Source organism: Mastigoproctus giganteus, chromosome 7, assembly GCF_048544385.1.
Source record: "Mastigoproctus giganteus isolate SK-2022 chromosome 7, ASM4854438v1, whole genome shotgun sequence".
NCBI classification, from domain to species: Eukaryota; Metazoa; Arthropoda; class Arachnida; order Uropygi; family Thelyphonidae; genus Mastigoproctus; species Mastigoproctus giganteus.
Window position 1 is genome coordinate 222998079 of NC_143581.1, and position 25525 is coordinate 223023603.

Here is a 25525-nt window from a genome sequence, read left to right on the forward strand (position 1 = left end):
ATTCTCAACAGCTTCAATGCGCCCTCAAGAAGAGTTACTGCTGACATCACCTTTCTAGCCAAAGTAATCACTGGAACGTATGAAGCATCTGATATCCTTAGTAAAATAAATTTCAATGCTCCTTGTAGACAAGTTAGGAACCTCTGCCACCACGGACTTTATGAAGTTCAGTCCACTGAACAGAATCAGCAAATCACTCTCTCATTGACAACTCCCAATCACTGAGGATCTCCATCTACAAGTTTGCCTCTTCTCTTAAACTGCAAAGTGACTAGCTCTCATCTAATTATTGTAGTTTATTATTATTAGTTTTATTAATTTTCTATTCTTTAACTAATTAATTTATTATTTGTTTTACCGGTAACTTAATGCAATCCTCTTTTGTACATATGATTTTAATTTTTAAATCTCTATATCAATGTTTATTTTCCTGTTGGATTTCATATTATTGTCATCAATTGTGTTCATTGTTGTGCTCTCAGATACATTGTGAATGGTTACCTGTTGTATATCTTGCTGTTAATAAAATAAATAAATAAAAAAAAAAATATATATATATATATATCGATATAGACTCAGCCGATATATCATATCACAATATATCGAATATATTGGTTTGATATATCGCTGGTATCGATATGTTATTTTCTATTATCATATGATATATGGATTTCTTATTTATTTTTTGCCATCTCTGCTTTCCAGCCACTGCAGAATTAAGCACGGGAGGATTAAAGACCTCTTAATTGAGACCTCAGGGGTCTCAATTAGGAGGCCTGGGTTCTGAAAGTGGTTACTCAGTTTGGGGGGAACAGCACTAACCAGACTTGTTCTTTGAGAACTATTAATAAAATCTAACAGCAAGTTTAAAAACTAGTTGCGAAGAATTCAGAACTGGCCGATATTTCATTCACTCCACTCGTGCGACGAAATCTTCACCGAAAGTGTACCACACAGGTGTCACAGGAGTTCACAAAGTAGAAAGAAAGAATAAAAGAAACATCACAGTATTTAGCAGCCAGCGGGATTGAACCACGGTCACTCGGCGAGAGTTTACTTATGCACACTTGTGCTGACCATTCGACTACGGTGGCCGTTAAAACAAAAATGCCACTGAAATCCCAGGAAAGTAGGTGGCAGGACCTGCCAGAGTATCACTTACTGGTAACACCTGGCTAGCCTCCACGTGGCAGGGTATGGGCAACGTCGGTTCCCAATAGGGGCCCGGCGGCCAATAAGCCTGAGGAACAATGGGCACAACATCTTACACAACCCACGACCCACACACTTAAATCTCTGGCTTGACAGTGTTCTGTTTCCGATACAATGTGCATACGCGGAGATGGGAGAAACCCCAGGTGCCGTTTGACCCGAATATACCTTATATATATATTTTTTATTTTATTTTTTTTTTTCTATTTATTCTCCGGGGCGATCACATAAGGTCAGAGAAGTTAACAAGATAAACAGAATACAAGAACAACACCGCATTTCGGGCACACAGGCTTGAATCACTGTCACTCAATGTGCGTGTACTTGTGTACTCTCTTGTTGCCCACTCGGTTATGGCGTCAGATAAATACAAGTTTTCCTTTATCCAACAAACCGGAAAACTGGCACTTCCAGATCGTACCTAACTGTCTTTTTCGAAAATATTCCAGTTCCTGGACTATTAGCATTTCGCAGTATATCTTACAGAAACATGCAGTCATAACAATGTTTACTACATGACACACACACAATGAACGACTTACCTGGACACAAATTGGTGCAATCAGCTCTCTGGATGGCATCTCCTGCGCATTGTTCTCCACCATTAAGGGGGGCTGGATTCGTACAAAGGCGAGTTCGACTTTGGCTACCCCTACCACAGCGAACGCTACATTCGTTCCACGGACTCCAAGTAGACCATCCTCCATTCACTATTTTCAGAAAAGAAACTTTTTATACGTTACTTTGATCTTTCTTATATCTTACTAAAGTTTTTTTTTTTTTTTAATCGCAAGTTAATGCGTACGTGATTTCTATAATATGTGATTGGTTATTTTCAAAATAACGTGTCACCTATTGTTCAAAACATTTGTATTGTAGCACCGATTTTAATAGCTTCCTTAGTGCTGATTTTGACCCGCTAGAAACAATTCCCATTTGTGATATTTCGTATTTTTAAGTTGAATGCATGAGTGAGTATTCTGTTTTGAGTTTCTTTCGCAACAGACTGCATGCAAATCTCATTTATGAAAAATATTTGCTCACATAATTAGCTTTGAACCAAATAGTGACAAGAAGATTAAATTCAATTTTCTTAATTGCAAAAATGTTTGGCGGAAATGGCGTCTAAAAAGACGGAATAACATCAAGACAGTTGGATCCATTTCCCCACAGTCCTGGCGCAGCTTCTGGAATTTAATCTACAAAATCGAATTTCCAGCAGGGTATCCAAGGTCCTTCTCGCAGTGCAAGTGAGTTCTGGTTATCGAAGCAGGATATTTTTATTTTGATAACCCATCGAAGACCCAGATGAGTGTTTTGGTGAAAGTATCGAGGGCTGTATTTCCGCGCCACAAGGTAAGAGCTGGTTACACAAATTAACTCATAATTTTATTATTTTTTAAACTTGTACAAATTAAGGTACCATAGATCATGAAAATGACAAAACAAAGTAGTAACATGTACTTTTTTTTTTTTTTTATGCAAGACAACGTACATGCATTTATTATGAAATTTGAAATAGCTGAACTTATTTCATTAGTAAAACATATTTAAGCTTATATTATGTAACAATATTAAGACAAAATTACCAAAGTGGATAAAAATTCAATGAAATAAAAAAATATATATATATATACATACACACACACACACGGTTTCACCTCCCCTTTGCAAAAATTAAGAATATTTATCAATCATAGCTCGATCTCACCTACCTCCAAGGGTTGTTCCATTATATAATAATAAAAAACATTTTTAATTCGGAACGACCACACGGTCAGAGGAGTTCACAAGATAGAGAATACAAGAAACAGCACCGTATTTAGTAGGTCATAGACTTGAACACCGGTCACTCAAAGCACGCGTACTTATGCACCTTCGCGTTTTACCACTCGGCTACGGCATCCCAATGAATAAATTTTCTGTTTATACTCCAGGACGAACACACGGTCAGAGGAGTTCACAAGATAGAGAGAATATAAGAAACATTACCGTATTTAGCAGTGGCGGGCTTGAACACGGGTCACTCAAAGCATATATACAGTACTTATGTATCCTCGCGCTTGACTACTTGGTCTACGGTATCCTGTTCATCATTAACAGCATTCATATTATCGGGGAAAGCGTCCAGGTGCGATTGTAAAAAAAAAGTATTTTTAGAGACATCCAGCAATCTAAATTTTTTTTAATGGTTACGCAACGGTTTCTCCATCATTTATTTATATTTTTCTTCTTTTTTTTTTTGTTACTTAAAAGCCAGTGAATATAAAATGACTGTCATGCAGCTAACTAAATTAACCGGTTTTAGTTTTTGTCCCTAAATGCTATCATGTAATGAGTTTTCTTATTTCAGTTTTCCATCACTTAATTTCGGAAATTTTTCCTTTAAATAGTTAAAACACTATCACTTCATTTGTCCAAGGCCTTCACATTTTTTTGAGCTCAGCTTTATATGCAATAGAGGACAAAGTACCAATTGGGGTTTCCCTAATGGACCAATTTGACATTACTTTTCCCAGGAACTCTGTGTACCAGCCAATCTTGACAACGTGGGTCTGTTCTGCTGCTTGACCATCCTACAGACAGAGCAAACATCAATGCTTAGTAAAAGAAAAAAAAAAACCCGCCCTGCAATTCCAGCAAAAGCTCGATTACCTCAAGATCGCACCATAACTTCCTTATGTTTTATTGCATTAAATATTTGAGACATCCTTTCCTAAGTTTCCTCCAATTTCAACAGAATAGGCTACAGGTATTAAAGGCCTTTATGTGGTAAAACTGTTCTTAAACTTGCTTCAGATGAATCAATGAATAAGTGCCATTCTTCAGTTATGTTTAAATCACAATTCTTCCATCAGTTCATATGTATACACTGAGTGACCACTTCCTTTGGTACACTTAGCTTTTTTCAAGAAATGGAGTACTCCTTAACAGGACCACATGTTCGCACCTTAAGAAATAAAGCGGTGAGAAAATTCGTAGGGAAACCGTACATGTACACCTCAGTGCAAGATAAAGATTTAAGTGAGTTTAAACATGACTTGGAAAGTAGATTATTCGAAAAACTTTGCCTAGGCTGACGAATTCTGATTCCTGCTGTTTCACTCTGATTAGAGGACCAGAATATGGCGAAAACAGCACAACTCCATGGACCCATCCTGCCAGTTGCAAACTGGTTCTGCGCTGTTTGCATATTGGCCTAACATTTGACTGCCACACATTACTGGAAATTGTTTCCGACTAGTCTTATCCCTTCATTTGCGAATGCGCAGATGAAGGGATGCGCCTAGTACAATTCTGTCATAAGGGCAGAATTCAGTTCAAGAACCAGTTCTATACAATTCTCCCACAAAGAGAGAATTGTACGGAACTGGTTCCACGAACATCAGAGTGAATTCAGCGCACTGCGGTGGCCTTCTCGATCACTAGATCTCAATCTAGTTGAGCACCTGTGGTATTAGATGGAACGAGCTCTTCGGAGTATAGATCCGCAACCATCCAGTTTGCACCAACTATGTGAAACAGTTGAATCAACATGAACCAGTATTCCTGTAACATCTTAATGAGATAGGGGACCTACTCGCTATTAAGTAGATATACCTAATAAAGTGGACACAGTGCGTATATCTAATCACATACAAAGGGAACGTGATGCCATAAAATGTCTTTTATTTATATTTCTTCCTGTTGCTTTGACAGGGTCATTAAGCTCACTTGTTCCGTTAGGAGTGTGGTTCTTTGTGGTTCAAGTTAATGTAACTTGGATTCCAGGCACAGTGTGGTCACAGCTGCCTTTACGCTAATGACAATGCAATTGGATCTTCCATCGGGTCTTCCTCTTTTTCATCGGAAATGAATTCTTTTCAGTTATTTGGTGGAACAGGAATAATAAGACGTGATCCATGCAGGGCTGTCTGCATTGTTAGTACAGTATTAGCCATACAGTGCAAGGAAGTCACAGGCAGGCTTTTGCTGCACCGGCCAAAAAAAAAAAAAAAAAAAAAAAAAGTAGTAGATAAGCAAATACAAATTATACGCTTCCCTCCTCACTCGGGTAACTATCCAGTTGACCTTTGAATTTCTTCAAACTGTCAGCCCTAACTACCTGCGAAGGCAACTTGTTCCTACAATCAAAAACTCGCTGGCTAAAAGGAAAACTTTCTACAATCTAGTCTAAACCTCTTTCCTTGTAATTTGAATTTATCGACCCTAGTTCTGAAACTCTTTATAACAGTGAAAATTTCGTGTTCAGTCATTTACTCAATCCTTTGAAGAAGCTTTTTTTTTTTTTTTTTACAGATGAGGTCTCCATGCTTAGACACAGTATTCCAAATGCGGTCTTACACTTGCCTTGTACAAGTGTAAGAGGACAATATGTCCTCACTATCTCTACAAGCTATTATTCAATAAATCGTCGATAGGACACCATCGGCTTTCCTAGCCGCCTGTGTATACTTTTCAGAAAACTTCATATCTGTCCGTATCGAACTCCTAAATCCCTTTCTTTGTCTACTGTTTTTAATTCTAACCCATCAAGTGTGTAAGTTAGTTTTGGGTTGCTATTTCCCAAATGACCTGGAATTTTGCTGCATTAAAGCATAGTTAGCACTTTTCTGACCATTCTTAGACTTGTTCAACTCGTCCTGAATAAGCTGTGGGGGGGAGGAAATGAATGAAATGTCTTTATCTTTACTTTCCTTATTATTAAATATCTTTATTTTGTTCCCTATTATTTATATAGACCTCCTTTCTTATACCCCCACTTACTCATCTGACTTCGGATTCACAGGAGAATTCCGGATTCAAGGGAACTTCTCAATTACGTATAATTCCCTTCGGAAAGGCTGAGTGTTCAAGAATGACAAAAGCACACGTTAATTTATAACATACAGTTATTTACATATACAGTATTTACATATACAGTATATACATATATACATATACATATATATATATACACATATATACATATACACACAACATGATAAAAACTCAGGCACATACTAATATTATCCAAATTTGCCTATGTAGCATCAGATATATATGCGATTAAGTACATTGGTTTTACACCAGGAGGGTTATTTCTTTCTACACAACATAATCAATATCCTTACACAAAACTGCTATAGTTTCTTCTTTCTCCTATGTAAATCAAATTCTTACCTTATAAATTGATTTAGGAATTTCACTCTTAACTTCTGATTTATTTAGAGCCCCCCCCTTTTGCCTTGGGGAATATAGTTTCACAAACTTTCTCTAATCAAGATAAATCGTACAATTAACATCAATTTCTGGACTAATGCTTGTCCCAAGGGTTAGCTACATTCAGAAGGCTATTCCTCTCTGTGTATTTCTCTATCCTTCCCTTCCAAAATATATCCTACATATATGTTAGACAACAACTAATAACAAATATCCAATTTCTCTCCTTTGCCTTTCTACATATGTCTAATTATGTCTAATATATGTCTAATTATACCCATATATCCAATAATCAAAACCCATAACTATCATCTGACTTATCCCTATATTTATGTATATATATTTAACTTTTTGTACATCCTTCCCTTAACATCTTTCTAAACTTCTACTAATCCGATATTAGAGTTTGCACATCTTTGCCTTAGTATCTGTCTAAACTTCTACTAATCTGCTATTAGGGTTCCTAGAGTCCTTTAGGTAAGTGAGAATACTATATAACTAGTCACTTACTTAATTTTACGAATCGGACTTCTCCGTTTTGGGGCCTTCAGCTCCTTGCCTGGGAATGGCATCATCGTTTGCCAAGGGCATTCATCTCAGGACTTGAGTTCCTCAATGGGCTGTAGTCTACGTCTGGATAGGGCATCACTGTGTCTCTTAGGAATTTATGGGCTCGTCTTCGATACTGCTATTTAGCCTTCGGTTCAGCTATTCTGGCGGGCTCGGATTACAACTTTACCTTCTCAGCTCACTTATCTGCGCCTTTGCCTTTACCACTTCCTTCAGATGATGGACTAGGGTTATTTCTCTTCTTCACTTATTTTTACGCTGGCCACTTTCACTACCTTCCGATTACGGACAAAGCTTATTCCTCCATACACTTCGCTCATTTGCATACGGGCCACTACCCTTGCCTTCCGATGACGGACTACTCGATTGTTCTCTTCTATCATGAAACTCATCTAACTTTTCTTAATTTACTGACTGTACTTAAACTTATCTAACCCTACACAACTTATTAACTCATTTTTCCCATTAACACCGTCAAAAACTCAACTCTGTGTCCCTTCTTGGCTACGCGCGCTCTCTTTTTGTTTTCCGAATTTGTGTACCGCCCTTTTGTGTTGGCCCACCTTCGCTCAGAAATGTAACCACTCGTACTTCAATATTTAAATTTACATCGCGACTATTCGCTAGTGTGGGTTTCCCATGGTATGTCCATCCCCGCTAGATTCAACCTCCCATTTTAATATCACTATTCCTTTCCCAGGCCGTCTGTTCTCTTTTGAAATAGGCCGACATTTCCACAGACACGTGTTACTAGATTCGCACCTACCATAAATTTCTTCAGGACCAGCTACTGCAGACTACCAGATGCTAGCCTTATTGTTTTGGACACAGTATTAGTCTTGTACTCACTTCCTGTTTGTCTCCAGATGTTACCGATCAAAGGGATGCTCCGACTAATTCCGTTCACCTTTCATTGTTCTCGAGCGACCCTTTTTGTCGCTTATTTACTGATGGTTATGCTACCCGTTTTAGACCTTCAGATTTGTTTACGGTACTTATATCTGAGTGTTTATCCACCTGTTGGTAGAAATTTCGTGCAGTAATTCTCACGACTCTCTTTTGCCTTTGATTAGCCCTCTCCTTAATTTAATCTCCCCCATATTTTTAACGATCCACTTTGTTCAATTTATTTGATTTGTTATATTTTATTTTACAATATAACTATTCCTGACGTATCTTTTCTTATTAAATTCTCAGTTTGGGAACGACGATCTGTTATCTTTATATACAATTTACTTGTAAGATTTTACATCTTACAAAGCGCTGCTTGGCACTGGTCATTAGTGATTATCCCAACCTTTATGCTGTCTGCACGTTTTGATATAATACCCTTTATTCTCTTCGTCGGCATCGTTAATGAATTCAGAAACAACAGTGGTCCGACAATAGATCCTTGTGGTCCCCACTTCTGACGTTATCAATCTGAAGAATATGTATTAATTACAACCCTCTGCCTTCTGACCTGCAATCCATCTTAGAATCTTTCCAGTAATCCCAACATGTTCCAGCTCATACAACAACCTCTTATGAGGGACTGAGTCAAATGCCTTGGAGCAGCAATGGTTGAACAGTCTATTTTATTTTTGCATCTCCTGGAAAATCTTGAAATTTTTATGGACAGAAATAGCAGTCTTCATTATGGCCATTTGGTTCACAACATCTATGGGAATACCGCATGCTCTTCTTTCCTTTTATTCATCCAATGAGGTTTATATTTGTATCATAAGGAGTGCAAACGTCTTTCTTGATGTTTCAAGTAGTATCCAAAGTAGAAACAATAACTTTAACGATATTTGTTCTAGACCGACGTTGTGCTTTTTGTATACACTGTGTACACATAAACACAACAAATTTCGGTAAAAGGTTTAGTGCCATTTCTCCATACTGACTGTTATAAAAATCACTTTAACAAAAGATAATAAAACACACACAGCCGGCCTCAGTTGTTGTAGGGTTTTAGGAGCATCAGCGACTAATGCCATATCGCTCAGTGTGTACTGTCTGTAAATTGCTTGTGTAGATTTTCTGTTTACTGGACGAAAAACCCGAGTTTCCGAGTGTAAAACTATGCTACACTCGCCTGAGATCGACTAATTCAGCCACGTTGCAAAAAAGGCCCATAAAAATTCCTCACATTATCGACGGGGCTCCAACTTGGTTCTGTACTACCCAGTGTCGTGAACCAACTGGCGATTCTACCAACGGTGCAAATAACACCACTTTGCTTATTGGAGGCTTGAAGTGGTGGACCCCCTATTTGGTCTCCAGCGCTAAGTTCCGGTCAACCGTTCCCTACCTCTTCCATCATACAGCATGACTGATGACTTTTGAGGTTATGATGAACATCATGGCGAGATCCAATCTTCCTTACATTTCGAGGGTACAGCTCTAAAACGTTGTTCGCAGGCCAGCCGCTAGTTAGTACACCGGACCGAACCTATTGGTAACTCTTTAGGCTTCCGGATCAGCTAGTCTATAATCTTGCTACCTCTACTCTGTCAGATAGTGACTGGAGGGAGTCCAAGTAGTGTGTATACGGGGGGCATTGTAGAGGCCAGGTTATGTCAAGGATCTAGGTATATTCTTACCGTGAGTATGCCGTATCCAAAAATTTCATTACTTCATACAGGATTTCGCCCCTCCCACTTTTTCTTACTATTGAATACACCATTAATTGTCAAACTAATAGAGTAAGCTTATCTGTGAATAGATCTAAACCTCCCAAACACTTCCTAGTTCATTTCACAAATATACGTGGTCTCAATTCTAATTTCAACGACGTCCATTTCCACTTGCAGTCTGCCAAACCCCATGTACTTTTTCTCAGAGAATCTTAGTTATCGGTTGATTCAACTACTGCTCATCTCAGTTGCCCAAATCATTCGCTTTATGTTTCCTTTCGCCTAAAATGGAACAACAGCGAACGATTCTTGCTCTATATGTCCGATCTTGCGCATATGTCCGTTTCGATATTCCCTGTCAGCGACTTGGTAATTTGGAATCTCCTCTTTTCGATCTTCTCTGGATTAAAATCACTCTACTTCATTGTGTCAAATTCATCTGTTGTCTCTACCGTTCTCCCAACGCCACTAAACACTTGGAGCTCTTTGACTTCCTCTAGTCCAACTTTCCTAACAGTGAGGTAATTTTCCTTGGTGATTTTAATGTTCACAACTCCAGCTGGCTTCCGTTTTCTAGTAACACCGACCCAGCTGGTCGAGATGCTGAGACTTTTGCAATTATTAATGACCTTGCACTGATTGTTCAAGATTTCATTTACCTACAAGGATACCGGACAATCCTAACCATACAGCCAACACGCTTGATCTTTTTCTCACAAACAACCCTTCTAAGTACACGGTCGAAGTGAGTGGTCCTTTAGGCACCTCAGATCACAACTTGATGATTGTCTCTTCTCCAATGGAGCCTATATCTCATGGCTATTCCCAACCTCCTCGTGTTGTTTGGCATTACAAGAATGCAAAATGGGATGACCTGCGAGATTTCTTTTCTTCCTTTCCTTGGTCGGATTACTGTTTCAAAACTTCTGATGTCAGCGTTTGCTCATATCGTGTCAGTGAAATCATTCTTGTAGAAATGGAATCCTTTATTCCACACTCCACTTTAAAATCTCGTCCTTTATCTAAACCTTGGTTTCCCAATAAATGTGCTAAGGCTGTTCAAGAGAAGAACGTTGCATACCGTAATTGGATTGTTTCCAATTCTTTAGTTTCATTTTCTGCCTAAGCCAAAGCTCGCAACAATTGTAAAGCACTTATTAATCAACTAAATTTTGAACAGACTAAGAGTAGAAAACTTGTTTCTTGCTCTAATGGTAGCCGAGCATTCTGGTCTCTTGCCAAAGCTATTGGCCGCAACTTTTGCCCATCTCTGTTCCCACTTCTATCAAAACCAGATGGTTCTGTTGTGACTTCAGCCAAGGATAAAGCTGACCTGCTAGCATCCCATTTTTCTTCCAACTTATGTATTAATGATCTTGGTAAAACATCTCCCACCATTCCTAACACGCTCCATTCAATACCCCATGTAGTCTTCCGTCAAAAGGATGTCAGAAGAATTTTGACGGATCTTGATGCAAAGAAAGCTCCAGGTATGGTATTTCTCCACTTTTTCTCTAAACCTGTGCTCCTGAACTTACTCCTGTTCTTTGCCGCCTTTTTTCACTTTCTTATTCCAAAGTGTTTTTCCTTCTGTTTGGAAATTTGCTCATATCCAGCCAGTTCCTAAAAAAGGGTGACAAATCCCTCTCATCCAATTATCGTCCTATTGCAATTATTTCTACTCTTTCTCAAGTAATGGAGAAATCAATTAACCGCCAACTCTTAAACTACCTAGAAACCTTCCGTCTGATCAACGATTCCCAGTATGGATTCCGTCAGTGTCGATCTGCTGGTGATATTCTGGCTTATGTTACTCATTTATGGATAAATTCAATGGAAAAGTTTGGTGAAACACAAGCGGTTGCTCTTGACATCTCAAAGGCTTTCGATCGTGTTTGGCATAAAGGTCTTCAAAACAAGCCTCCATCTTATGATTTGCCAACTGTTTTTTGTAATTGGTTATCCAGTTTTCTCTCTTATCGCTCACTGAGGGTGATGGTAGATGGATCTTTGGTAGATGGATCTTTGCCTTCTAACTTCTCCACTAATGCTGGTGTCTCCCAAGGTTCAGTTCTTTTCCTCTTGTATATTAATGACCTTCTTCCATTGACTGGAAATCCTCTCCATAGTTTTGCCGATGATAGCACTTTGCATTCCACTTTCCATTTTTAGAAACCTTGACGTGCTCAATTAGCTTCAACTTCTCGAATATCCGCTACCAATTCCTGAAATGCTGATCTCCAGGTAATTTCTCCAGTGGGGGCAAAGACAACTCATTTGATTTCAATCCTTCTAAAACTCAGTCTTGTCTTATATCTGGCTTCCATCCCTTGTTGTGGAAGTTGATAGCCTAAATAAATTTAAGGCTCAGCTGGACAGGTATTTCGAACGAACGGAGGGGTGAAGTGGAAGGTTTTTTGTTTTTTTTTTTTTGTTGTGGCTAATGCTGCATAAGCTTGCTTTCTTGCATCATATGCATCTACTAATGCTTAAAAGGATTCTTCTGCTCCTATGCTTATCTTTGGTGACACTCCGATTTCTAAACAAAATGATACATCCCCGACTTCTAATCTCTCTTGGCACAAGCACATTATAAATATTGCTTCCTCTGCATCTAAAAAACTTTCTCTTTCGTTCTCGGTGGTACTTTTATTTCAAACAGCTGTTCACTCTGTACAAATCGCAAATGTGCCCTACCATGGAATATTGTTCCCACATCTGGGGCGGTGTCCCCAAAACCTCTCCAGGCTTCTAGATTCCATTCAGAAGAGGGCAGTTATGTTAATTAATGACTCATCTCTAACAGAATCTCTCCACTCGCTGTCTCATAGACGTACTGTTTCTGCTTCATCCCTTTTCTACAGATACTTCCATGGGCACTGTTCTTCTGAATTGGCTTCTATAGTTCCTGCCCTCTTTCAAAACAGTTCGAACACGTGCCGCCACCATTTATTGTCCAACTTCAAACTCACAGAACCAACTTTTCATCTTCCTCGTTTATTTATTCAACTGCCGTTTTCTGGAACAACCTTCCTTCTTACGTATTTCCTGAAAATTACAGTCTACAGAAGTTCAAGTCTAATGTCAACAAATATCTTTTTTCATCTTTTCAACCTTAAACCCAAGCACGGTACTAAGTACTATAGATTCTAGTACTTCTCGTGTTTGGGGTTTTCATAATAAAAAAAAAAAAAAAAAACTGTGCTACTATTTGAGTCAGCCTCAAATGCAATGGACGACTGACATGCACTACCTGTTATAACAGGTTTTCATAACCAGGGCTCTAACAACCAGAAACAAAGTAATGTATTCTTCGCTGAATGAAGTATTTAAAATTTCATTCATGGATACAGTACAGAATCAGAAGAATATTGCAATATGCAGAGTTAAATGTGAATGGAATCAAATATTATGAAAGTGACATCGACACGGTAAACTTTTCAGATGAAATAATTCAATTCAATTCAAAGCGAACACTTTTCAGTGTAGAAAGTCTTTTGAGGATGTATCTAAGGCTACTCAGAATAACGGGCAGGAGGCAGTTAACGAGTATAAATGGCATTATCGATGCTTAACGTCATATAAAACGAACCGGAAGGATGTTTCGCGTTTTGATATACCTATAAATTGATATTATAGGTATATCAAAGATACACCTATAAATATATATGCTTATTTGATAATTGATATACCTGTTTCCCTTCAAATGCTTTATTTATTACAGTGCATTCGCAATTAATTTCCTTCTTTCAATAATTTCCCAGAAAATGTTTTATTCTACCCAAACCAATTACGGTATATCATCTTTAAAAATAAAACGGCGACTCAAATTAATATTTCAGGTTTCATATTTAAAAATTTTCTCCCAGAAGCAGGATGCAAATTAATAAATACTGCCCTGACTGAACTGTAAAATACTAGTCGCCAGGTTAAATTTCTTAGTTGCCAATGGCGACCAGGCGACCGAATTTCCGAGTCCTGCTCACAATAGGCGATTTATATAATATTTATATGTGAACTTGAAAAGTTTTCATAATTGAGTCATCCCTCTTGTTTTTCCTATATTCGGAAAGCATGCTTATTTTCTAACATTTTTAGAAGTCTCTCTCTCTCTCTCTCTCTCTCTCTCTCTCTCTCTCTCTCTCTCTCTCTCTCTCTCTCTCTCTCTCTCTCTCTCACACACACACACTGTGATGCTTGTAAAAATGTGCGTCTAGATGTAATACCCTATAATGGATGTCTCTGAAACTCTGCACACCAACCATTGCATGGGAAATGGAATTTCTCAACCAGTGGAATGGTATATCTAGCAACTTGCTGAGATCTGTTACAAAGTTGAGTGTGTTACTGAAATTTAAGCTAAAGGATGTACGGTTGCCAAAAAAATTCTCTTCGAAAATATTTTACTAGAGTTACATTAAAGTTTTCTTCAGACTACATCTGACTTTTTCTTGTTAAGTGATGCTCCAACATCCGAAAGTAATATAGAGTTCTGTAGTGATGGGGATGTGGGAGGGGTTGAGAGGAAGCTATCGATTCGGAATTTACCCTAAAATCTTTCCAGGGACGAACGCTGAAAATTTGGTGCCGATCTCTCTTTTTCTTATCAGGTAGTCTCAAACATACCTTCATTTATTATATAAGATAATTTCATTAAAAAAAATTTTGGAATTTTCTAATTTCTGTTAGTTTGAAGTTAATACTATATTTTTAATGGCTTCAAATCTTTCTAACAGACCCAAATATAAACTTCATTAAAATCCATCCACTGGGAGTTGAGTTGACTTATTACATGCGGGTAGACGGACATAGTAAAGAGATTAGTCGTTTTAAAGTGAACGAATGTCTTGTCAAGAGCATGGAGTGGTCTGGCCTTCCTTGAATCAGTAGAAAGGCTGAATCGTAATTTAGTGAGAAATAAGATTACACCTTTCGTGAAATAGCTGTAGAGAATGGCATTCCTTTTGGCACATGTCAGGCTGTTTTAATGGAGGATTTCGGAATGAAGAGTGTCCCAACCGAGTTCACCTGCCCCCATAAAATCAAAACAAAGAGTGTTAAATGAAACAAAGTATTTTAAAAAATAAAGATTATTAAAATTCTCAAATAAAAAAAAAAAAAATCTGTTACCACTACGGCGGAGGACATTTAACCTTTGAGGATTTATCGACGTCAAAGTAGCAAACAACATATTAAAGATGACGTCAAGTCAAGTGCCTTCATTTGTTTTCCTCGATGGTTTTTTAGCTGTTTTCTTCAAAAAGAACCTGACTTCGCTCTTTGACGTTCTGAAGGGATTGGTGGGAGAATAGGAATCCTTTAAAAGTGAGTTAAGATTCTCCCGAGATCCTTAATGACCACAGCAAGCAGTCTATTGTAATTCCTTGGTCACAGTTCAATACGAGATTCTGTTCCGAAGCTGAACGAAGGAGAAGCCTTTTGAGAACGCAATGACACGGACGTCGCTCCTTCGCGACAAGCAGCCGCTAGGCTTAGAATAATACCGAAGATGAACCCTAAAAAGGAGCGATTTGCATATTTATTGAAAGACTGATTTTATGGTGGTTATCATGTAGTCTGGTGGCAGGGGCAGGCGTCGCCGTGGCGTATCTGGCAATCTGCTGGAATTCGTTACGAAGTTGTCTCGGGTAAAGCATTTAAACTTGAAGAGTTGTCCAAATATATTTCTTAGCACAGAACAGTTTTTCTCTGTGTAGATTGCAACTAAGTGCATAGTTCTTTTTGTAATTTCTCCTGACATGTGAGCAAGAATGAAGTTAGGAGTAAGAAGTTTATGAAGTAAGATAGTCGCGCATTACAAGACCCGATTTGCTAGCTTCGGAATTAGCCGTATAAAATGTTTTGGAAAAAAAAAAATGGAATGAAAACAAAAATATTGTTTGTATACAGTTGGATCTCGATTATATGAACCAATTAAGAATTGACCAATTCGAGTAATTGGTTTTTTTGAATAATCAAACGATTTTTCAGTATCGAATTTTGTAAATAGCAGACATCGTTTAACCTTGCTAAATTTCTACTATGTTTAGACATTAAATTTAAAAATGAAACTATTAGATAAAACAAATTTTTTTTACAGCTGTACGAAAAAAAAAAAAAAAAAAAAAAAAAGCGAGGCTGTGATGTATTCCACTCAGTTTTTTTTTAATTCTTCCTTTTGCCACTATATCTCAGCAATAGTTAACTTCGTGCCAAAAATAAGCAAAAATAAACATTTTTTTATGCCAGAGAGAGAGAGAGATCCTGAAAATTAGTAAAATGTTTATTTCTGTTATAAAAAAGAGGCAACAATACTTGAATATTTCTAACGAGAACTTTGTTGCTGTGTGTGTGTGTGTGTGTGTGTGTGTGTGTGTGTGTGTGTATATATATATATATATATATATATTTGAGTTAAGTTAATGGTGGTAAGTTATAATGTATAAATAGATATGAAAGCTAGTAAGATAGCTTCTCAAGAAAAACCTATGCGGGTGCCCAACGTACCCTGGAAAAAATATATGTATGCCAAAAACAAAGCAAGGAAAATCATACATATCAATAATATAAAATAAGCAATAAAAATGTACAATTAAAATGTTAATTACAGGCGATAAGATACATTGAAAGGGACTTTTTCGAGGGCTAACCCTTTCAATGTATCAACCATAATTAACGAGCTATCCGTTTCTGTAGTCATCGTCCAGCAGAACTAGTCCGAATGATGTTAAAATTGCCAGATAGAGAGACATAAATAATATATAAATATATTAAACAAAGGTTTAATATACACTTAAGTTAGTTATAAACCAGTTATACAAATATATTAACAAATATATTTGTATAACTGGTTTATAACTAACTTAAGTGTATATTAAACTATGGACGCAAGTACTCCAGGCCCATTCGTTATTAAACAAAAGGTATTGACGTTGATATATTCCAATTTAGCAGTAAGCTGGCAAGATGACTGTTAGCCCGACGGATAGTCAAAATTTAAATTAGAGAAAGAGATCCATCTATTTTTAGGCTTATGTGTGTAGTTTATAATATATGTAGTCTAAGCGATTGCCAAGTAACAGTAAAAGCTTGCGCTAAGGCGAACGGTGACGATTTAATATTATATATTAGAAATAAAATTATAAATTAGATATAAAATAACTATCCTATTAGCTTTTTAGATACTATATATATATACACACACATTAAATTAAAAAAAAAAAATATATATATATATATATTTTTTTTTTTTTAGTTGTTTGCGCATTGGCTTCTGTGGCCATAATGCACCTCCCAAGGTTTTTGCACTACTCTGATCTAAGCCCGAGGCGGGATTCGAACCCGCGACCTTTGGGTTGCCAGGCAGGCCCGTTGTATAATTCTGCATAATTACACTCATATTTTCGCCCCCTAATATGACTAACAGACAGTAAAACAAATTTGTCTTAAAATAAAAAAAAAATCTTTTATAATATAAACTATTTATGGGTACCGCGTGCCCGTATATTTTCTTTACCCCACTCACTGTTGCCATTGCGCAGTACAAAAGGTTAAATAACCTAAAATGGGATGATGGACTAAACTTTTATTACATAACAGCAAAAACAATGTGGCACTGTGGGCAGCGTAAGACGAGTTAACTGGCAATAGGAATCCAGACCTAGTTAAAAAGTACTTCCTGAAAGGTGTTCGTCTTATCCTACCTTCTGGGTCACAGATATGGTTTTCTGCTCCACCAAGGCCCTGAAATCTTTTTCTGAACAGAATCTCGGACCAACCATCTCTAGAGTCATCGTTTTTGTAGTGTTCTTCCTTGGAAACGGACAATAACCACAAGGAAGGTGTTCAACATTAGTCCAACTGCTTACAGGAAGAGTGGATGCTCCCAGCACAGATGGTTTCTTGAACCCTCATCGTGAATGCTGACACAAGACCTCTCCCAAGCAACTTAGAGAAAAAAAAAAAAAAAAAAACCTTTAACAGCCTAAAGTCTCTTTTGCCTAGCAAAAACCCCAGACATAGTACTTTTTGAATAAATTATGGATTGGGATTGAACCATAAAAGTTCTGCAACGACAAAATCCTACTGTTTACAAATCTTTTGCAACTTTAGTGGGCATCTGCTAGATAAAAACAGCTGTATGAGAACTTGGTTCAAGTTATTATCTTAGGTTTATACTGTGCATTAAATTGTCAGATCCTTATTAAAAAAAATTTCTGATTATTCTAAATACCAATCTCAGAAGTTATACAAGTACAGGTAATTCTCGACTTTACGAGTTAATTGGTTCCTAGTGCGCGCTCGTAAAGCGGGAATTTATTACACACGGACATAAGGTTAAAAATAGGAGTTACGTTCTCAACAATGAAATTAGTTAGCTAATTAATTAGTTTATATTTAAACAATGATTGATTTATTCATAGAAATGAAAACGTAGCCTGTAAAATCAAGCAAATTATAATAATAGAGATTATTTACGACTTACAAATGTTAAAGAATATTTATTCTTCTTCATCATCATGCACACTCATTGGCTCGGCACTCGTTGGTTTGTTGCACAAGGGTCGTCTTCAGAAATGTTTCCAAGATAATCTCTTTTAATTATAAAATTTCACGATTGCATACATAAGCATTTTTTTAACAGCACACACAAATTGCAACTAACACGATTCGCGTGGAGTAACAAGTTTACGAAGCTTAAAAAAAAAAAAAGGAATAAAGAGAAGATTCTGAAAATTTTTGTTTTTTATACGGTTGAAGATTTCAGTAAAGGTGAAACACATTTCACCATAATAACGTAAAAACCACACAATCTATCGGTATTTTCGCAAATGCTAGAAGATAGAGTTTACTACCCCTTTATAATTGCTTGCAGTAACAGAAAAATCCAATAAACCGGAAAGTGCAAATTGCTTTTATTGTTTTATGGTCGTGACCTCCAGAAATGTGCTTTAGAAAAATATCGCAAAAGGCGTTTTAAAATTGATTCTTATAACGGAACATATGATAACGATGAAAGTGTAGTGCATTTTAATGATTTGAATTTGTAACTAATACAATTTTGCACTATAAAAACGACCTTTTAGAGTCGATTTATAAAACGACCTTTATATTATATAGCGAAAATTTCAACTTCCGAGGTGTGGAACGAATTACCAAAAAACAATGTGTTATTGGGTTCACATTACGATATTTTAACGATACCATGGAACGGATTAATATCGTAAAGCGAGGTACACTGTATCGTACAGCTACGCACATGGTTTGAAATGCGGTACAGTGAAACTTCTAACGGACACCTCTCCACAACGGAGATTTTCAAATTCCCCAACTCACCTCTATTGGTTTTAACGTGTTTGCAGCTTCTGTCTAGCGGACATTCTCTGTAACGGACGCGGACAGGCAATCTGCACTGTTTCGTTTAGATTAGCGCTTAATTTGATCTCCCCATAACGGACAGCGTGCGAGCTTACAGCCCTTTTTCTAGGAACGTTTCTTCCACGTATTGCCTCAATCGTGTGTTTATTTTCTATTTCCGATTCTCTGAATTTTATCAAGGTTTACGTCGCGGTTCTAAACCCTTTTTCAAGAATTTTAAGGCACGTGTAAAACTTCTGATGAATTCGGTGTGTGCAGGAGGGGGGGGGGGATATGGTCGGCCTTTCGTCTTTTCGGTTCCAGTTTTCAGTTTTGTTCAGTGTCGTGTGAAGTGCACAATGTCTTCTCGTAAACATTTAACTTTACAAGATAAAGTCGAACTCATTAATGCGTAAGATCGGCAAAAAAAATAGTGTTCGCACTCTCGCTGCAAAATTCAAAATCGGGAAGACGCAGGTAAGCGACATCCTAAAGAAAAAAAAATGAACTGCTCAAACAATTTTGGCAACACGGAAATGATCAGGTTCAAAATCATTCCCGTAAACTGTTGGACTTCAAATTGACAATGTTACGTATGAGTGGTTTTGTCGCGAACGTGCTAAAAAAATTCCCATTCCTATTATTAGGGAAAAGGCTTTGGAGGTTGCGAAATCTATGGGAGTAAATGAGTGCAAAGCTTCTGTGGGATGGCTAGACAAGTTCAAAACTCGGCATAAAATTTCTTGGAAAACCGTAAGTGGTGAAGGTGGATCTGTTGATACTGGGGTTGTAACAGAGTGGACCGTCAAATTGGAAGATTTATGTTGTGATTTTGAAGCTAAGGATATTTACAACTGTGACGAAACAGGGTTGTTTTTTAAAGCTCTTCCTGAAAAAAATAATGAGTCTAAAAAACGAAAAGTGCCAGCGCGGAAAAATTTCTAACGAACGCTTGACTGTACTATTGTGTACAAATATGCTGGGAGACTTTGAACAACCTCTTGTTATAGGAAAACCACAAAATCCTCGTTGTTTCAAAGGCATAAAGTTGAATCTTTTGGATGTTGACTGGAAGTCTAATAAAAAAGCGTGGATGACACGAGATATCATGAGCGAATGGATAAGTCACTTTAACCAAAACATGATTCGTCAAAACAGAAAAATTATTCTTTTCATGGATCTCACCCGCACATTGAATTGTCCAACATTCGAATCGTTTTTCTGCCACCAAATACATCTGCAGAGTGTCAGCCCTTGGATCAAGGGATAATAAAAAAATTTAAACTTCACTACACATAACGTGTTTTAAGACATCTCATTGCAAACATGAACGATGTAACATGTGCGAGTGACCTTGCAAAAAAAAAAAAAAAAAAAAAAATCAGCATCCTAGATGCGATTCAATGGATTTCCTCTTCAGTAAACGCAATTAGAAAACAAACTGTCGTGAACTGTTTTGTAAAGTCTGGCTTCTCAAACGCAAAAATTGAAGTTGTGAACAGCAATGTGGAGCACCAAGAAGAACAAGAACTTCATCTATTGATAATGTACAATACTTCAGCTACAAGTGACCCTGGCTACAAAGATATAGACTCGAACCTCACTACAGAAGATGGTGCTATAGATATCAACGACATTATCATCGATATTTTTCAAGAAGTTCCTCATGAGGATGAAGAAATGGAAGGAGGTCATTCTGTCGAAGAACATTAACGACGAACCACCGATGAAAATAGAAGAAACGCTCATACAAATCAATCGTTTAAAAATGTTTTTCGCCGCTGAAGAAGATACTGAAGGACTTTCGATGGTTTCTTCACTCCAAACAAATGTTGAAAACAAAATTATCAGCCGGAAGAAGGTGCAGAAGAAAATAAGTGATTACTGTATGTATTTTTCTTAAGATAAAGTCATAATATGCATAGCACAATTGTATGTATATTATTTACAAAAATATTGTTCGAAATCTGTATATATTTTAATTTAATTTTACATTAAACGTTTAACGATTTTTCTTTCTTTTTTTTTTTCTCCCTCAGACTTCTTGTTAGCGGACACTTCTCTCTAACGGACACATTTTCGTTCCCCATGGCTGTCCGTTAAAGGGAAGTTTCACTGTATTTATGAATGTTTAGCATTCATTTTTTGCAATTAATGTTCATATTTTCGATTTTGTTGATACTTGGAAAAAAACACTCAACCCCGAGAACTCGTAAAGCGAGAACTGCCTGTATTCACATTATAATTTTATATGTAATTTTAAACCATTCTAATATAACCTTTCAGGGTGAATGCCCTATGGATTACTTAACCTCTTGCTCATGGGGTCTGCTTCACACCTCTGCATGTAACCAGCACCCTTCTAGCCAATGGCTGTCCCAAGGGTGCCTCCTCAAGGAGAAATAAATTGATATTAATAATAATGAATACTTATGGTCCATTTTCTTCGTCAAACAAACACTTCCAAGATTATACATCTGCGTTAGAAAACTTTCCCTTTCCCTGGATCATCAGTCCATATAACAAGATGGCTATCTCCCCCCCCCCCCCCAGCATTCCCAATTTTTCTCTTCATGTTCACTAATTTCTCCACTCGAACTTTCCAAATCTGTGGATGAGACAAGGTAGTTGATTTCGTGGCTGGCGCGATCCCTAGAACTCAAAGCATTGGATTTTATCACACACACTTAAGTATCAGATTAATTACCATTATTACTAGCAAGTTTACACGATTTATGAAAAGAACAAGAGTATGATTCCATGAGCTACTGATCATGTAAGAGCGGGTGTGGCAAGGCACTTTCGTTAGGATAAATCCCACATGACTAGGGGGTAATGCACTGAGGAAGTTACCTCACTAAAGAACACATCTTCCATTCAGTGCTTGGTACGTTGTAATTTATTTTGCACTATATTTTAATAAAGTTCTATTTTAACGTTTCGCCTGCAGTTACGACTCATTTCAGTATACTTTTTCCCGACGCACAAGGCCTGTTTGCTAATGTTTAACGAAGTTCAAAATATGAGGCTAAGACTTAAAAAGTTGAAGCTATTTTTGAATTATCCTGTAGGTGGATGTGTGGTGGGAGGAAAGAAAAGTGAATACATTTCCACGGAGTTTATTCCCCCCCCTTTCTGTATTCCTACTTTTTTTCTGGTCCAGATCGTATGTATTTATGAAGCTGTATGTGTTCTAGCATCCAATTCACCGTTAGATGGACACCCAACAAAACCTTACTGTTCCGTATGACAGAGCATTACACCTGACAGTCGGTGAGAGCTTGCAGTATCACCTCTGACATCCCTGTACGGCGTCCAATGAATGAACCCCCACCACCGTGGAAAACCGTTGGCAGTGGCGCTGCTAACTGCTCCGTCCACTTGAAGCTTTACTTTTCCCACTGAGTGAGGCCTCTCGGTTGCAGCCGCTGACCTTGACCGGGGGTTGATTGCTAGCGGCAGGAGAAGACAGATGCCGAGACCTTGCAGGTCGTCTCCTCCCTCTACCTGCCCATTAAATCACGTGGTGCGGAGATATATTCGGAACAGAGGAAAGATTATCCTCCCCTCCCTGCAGAGATCTGGTGAGTGTGTGGGGTAGAAACATGAACAGCTGAAATTACGGATGCGACATCCTCACGTACACCTGTTATTGCCAGCGCCTCACTTCAAGGGAATTAACAACATTGTTCTTGCTTTCTTGTTAGACGAATACTGTATAACGATTCAGTGCTGATCGAGTAATTTCTTCTGGATTTTATTCCCCGTGTATGTGCGCTGAGTTTCAAAAGGAGATACTCATCGGGCGCAAGAAATGAGAATGATAACATCGAAAATAAACATTTTTTTTTGGTGTTCGTAAGCAGTCCAAAAGAAAAATTCATGGGGATGAAGTGCGTTAGCACTGAGTGGACTAGCAGTAAACCAGTTTTTGGGATCGACTGAATACCAGAGGGCCATAAATCGTTATTAATGGAGTAACTAATGGCTTATCGTCTCTTTGAGACAGTGAGAGGTTGCATTCATGAATGAACTTTGACTTCAAAACCTTAAACTCCAAAAGAAAATTTAAGAGCTTTTTGAAGAAAATTCTCAAATGAAATATGGTCTTAAGAGAATTTAAATGCACTCAAATTATAGTAAAGATTGCGTATAAACGCAGTTATAAAAAAAAAAAAAAAAAAGGAATTTCAAGCAGTTGTATATTGGAGCCCCTCGTTCTTGAGAACCTTCCAGATTCTAAAGAGATTTTTTAAAACTTTTAAAATGCAAAATCCCTGAAATTTTTGTCTCTTCTATTTTAATTTGTTTATTAGTGTTATCTTCCGAATGAACAGAAATTTTTGAAAGTGCTAACTAAAACCTAAATTCATGCCTCTCGGGCCTACAAGGAACAGTTTATATTCTTGGCCTTCGCATTCCACGACCGAGCACTAAATCCAGACCATACGTACAAAGGGAAGGAGTGAGTGTATTGCAATTTTTAGGGTTAACCGATAAAGGTCATCATGTACACGTTGCACCTGGCGGGACCGGCAATACTCCAGCTCATTAACGTCGTCCTATCTGTCACATCACCATGACAACGAAGGTTCCCCGAGGCCATTACTGACTACGGATCCACTCCATCAGTAAGTGTAGCCAGGGACCTAGTTAAAACCTAGCTCGGTACATCATCTCAATCTGTCTACATGGGTCACCACAGCCCACCCAGCCCCCGTCAGTCGGCGCTCATTTCTTCGGTGATGCATGCAGCCCTCACTATTTCCCCCCTCGGGGCGGTCCACGGTGATGGTTCGTGGACAGGCAGCAGCTCTAACTAACCAGTCAGCGATCCGAATAGAAGGCCAACAAAGAGGCCGTCAGTTTGTTTAGTGTGATGAACGAGCACTTGACATCACGGCAGGGGAAAGACAAAGTCGGGAACAGATCGTTCAGGAAAGATACACAGAATGACGGCGAAGACCAAGGGGGATCCCATAAAAGTTAAATCATAACTTCACAATATTCGATCACCTGTTACTCCACTTGCTCATGCGCGCAGGCAGAAAATCTAAGCAGAAATACAACTCAGTTACATTCGTTTGTGCAGCGTGCACATCCGTTAAGATATCACCAGAATATTAAGCGCTATAAACTTGGGGAAACTAAAACTGCTATATCCTCCAACTAATTGAAGTTATCTTCTTCATTCGAATGGAAATGGCTTCCAGTGATCCTACTAATTATGAAATATATCCGGTACTTTTCTAAGCCCAACCGTGAATTTATGAGCTGTAGTATAAATCAGTATGTGGGTCCCCTCCAAAAGTTGTTTATTATTATCCTTCTGTCACTTATTGCAGCGTTCTCTTTATTTCTCAAATACTGTATGTGCAACGGGCAGTTTAGCATTAGTAACGCCAAGTAATTCACAAGGAAGTGGGCTTTTTCTGTATCAGCAAAAAATATTCAGTATATAACCGAATATTCACATTATTTCCACATGGTAACCATCAATTCTGCATTGAACTTACGACTGTCTCTGCCACATTGGGAGGCAACTTATTCCAGTGAACAGCCCGCTGCCCAATTCATGCAATTTAGTCTTCTGTTATTCCATGAGATTTTATATTTGTGTTCCCTGGTTCCTGTCTCACTACGAATGAGAATACACTTTCCTAATTCATTTTACTCAATCCTTTCCAGTACCTTATATACCTCACCTTTTAAGCCATTTTTCTTATGTGCACCTCTTTGCTCTCATCATTAATCTGGTCGCCCTTCTTTGAATGCTTTCCACAATATATAAATATATATATATATATATATATATATATATATATATTTTTTTTTTTAGGTTTTGTCTGCAGATATGAATACGACGTTCCAAATGCGGTCTAACCATAATCTTGTTGTAGAATTTTTTTTCCCCCCCAGGCACATCAGCAACTTAGACCATATTGTGCTGTACATAATACCTTTGTAAATTGGGTGTGTTCTCTGGTCGATTTGCTGTTTGCAGGACGAAAAGCCCGAGTTTCCGGGAGAAAAAACCCACGCTCCCCTCGCCTAAGACTAACTAACTAACACAGCCACGTGTAAAAGAAGGCCCATAAAAGTTCCTTGCATCATTGACAGGATTCGAACTCAGGTCGTTTCCACCCGGTGTTGGGAGGATGAGATTATACCAACGGTGCTACTCACGAGGGCCCATCATCTTGTATTGAGGGATAATGATATCCTTCTTCCTAGTTACAAAGGGCGTATTAATCACGGACAGGACACCATGTGCCTTCTTGCTTACACTACATCGAAAATTTATGTCGGTTTGAATCGTAACACACGTTTCCAGGACCCTAAATGTTTTCTCAATGGTATTCCAAATGCGGTCTTATAATTTCTTTACACAGTGGAATTGTGACCTCCCTATCTGTACTGGATATTGTTCGATAAATCATCGATAGGATACCACGGACTTGTTCCATGGCCGCGTACTTACACTGCTCAGAGGACTTCATGTGTCTGCCCAGATCTTTCTTTCTCTACTGTTTTTAATTCTACCCCACCAAGTTTAAGTTATT

At 37.9% G+C, this 25525-nt stretch overlaps 1 protein-coding gene across 3 annotated transcripts in view; it reads right to left on the reverse strand.

Moving 5' to 3' along the window:
- LOC150083720 (netrin receptor UNC5C-like) overlaps positions 1-25525 on the reverse strand; it is a 324657-nt gene that overhangs the window by 115247 nt on the left and 183885 nt on the right. For all 3 annotated transcript variants that reach the window (XM_090378164.1, XM_090378162.1, XM_090378163.1), the window contains exon 4: positions 1755-1922. In XM_090378164.1, coding sequence (XP_090234290.1) covers positions 1755-1922 — 168 coding nt within the window. The remainder of the gene's footprint in view (positions 1-1754; positions 1923-25525) is intronic.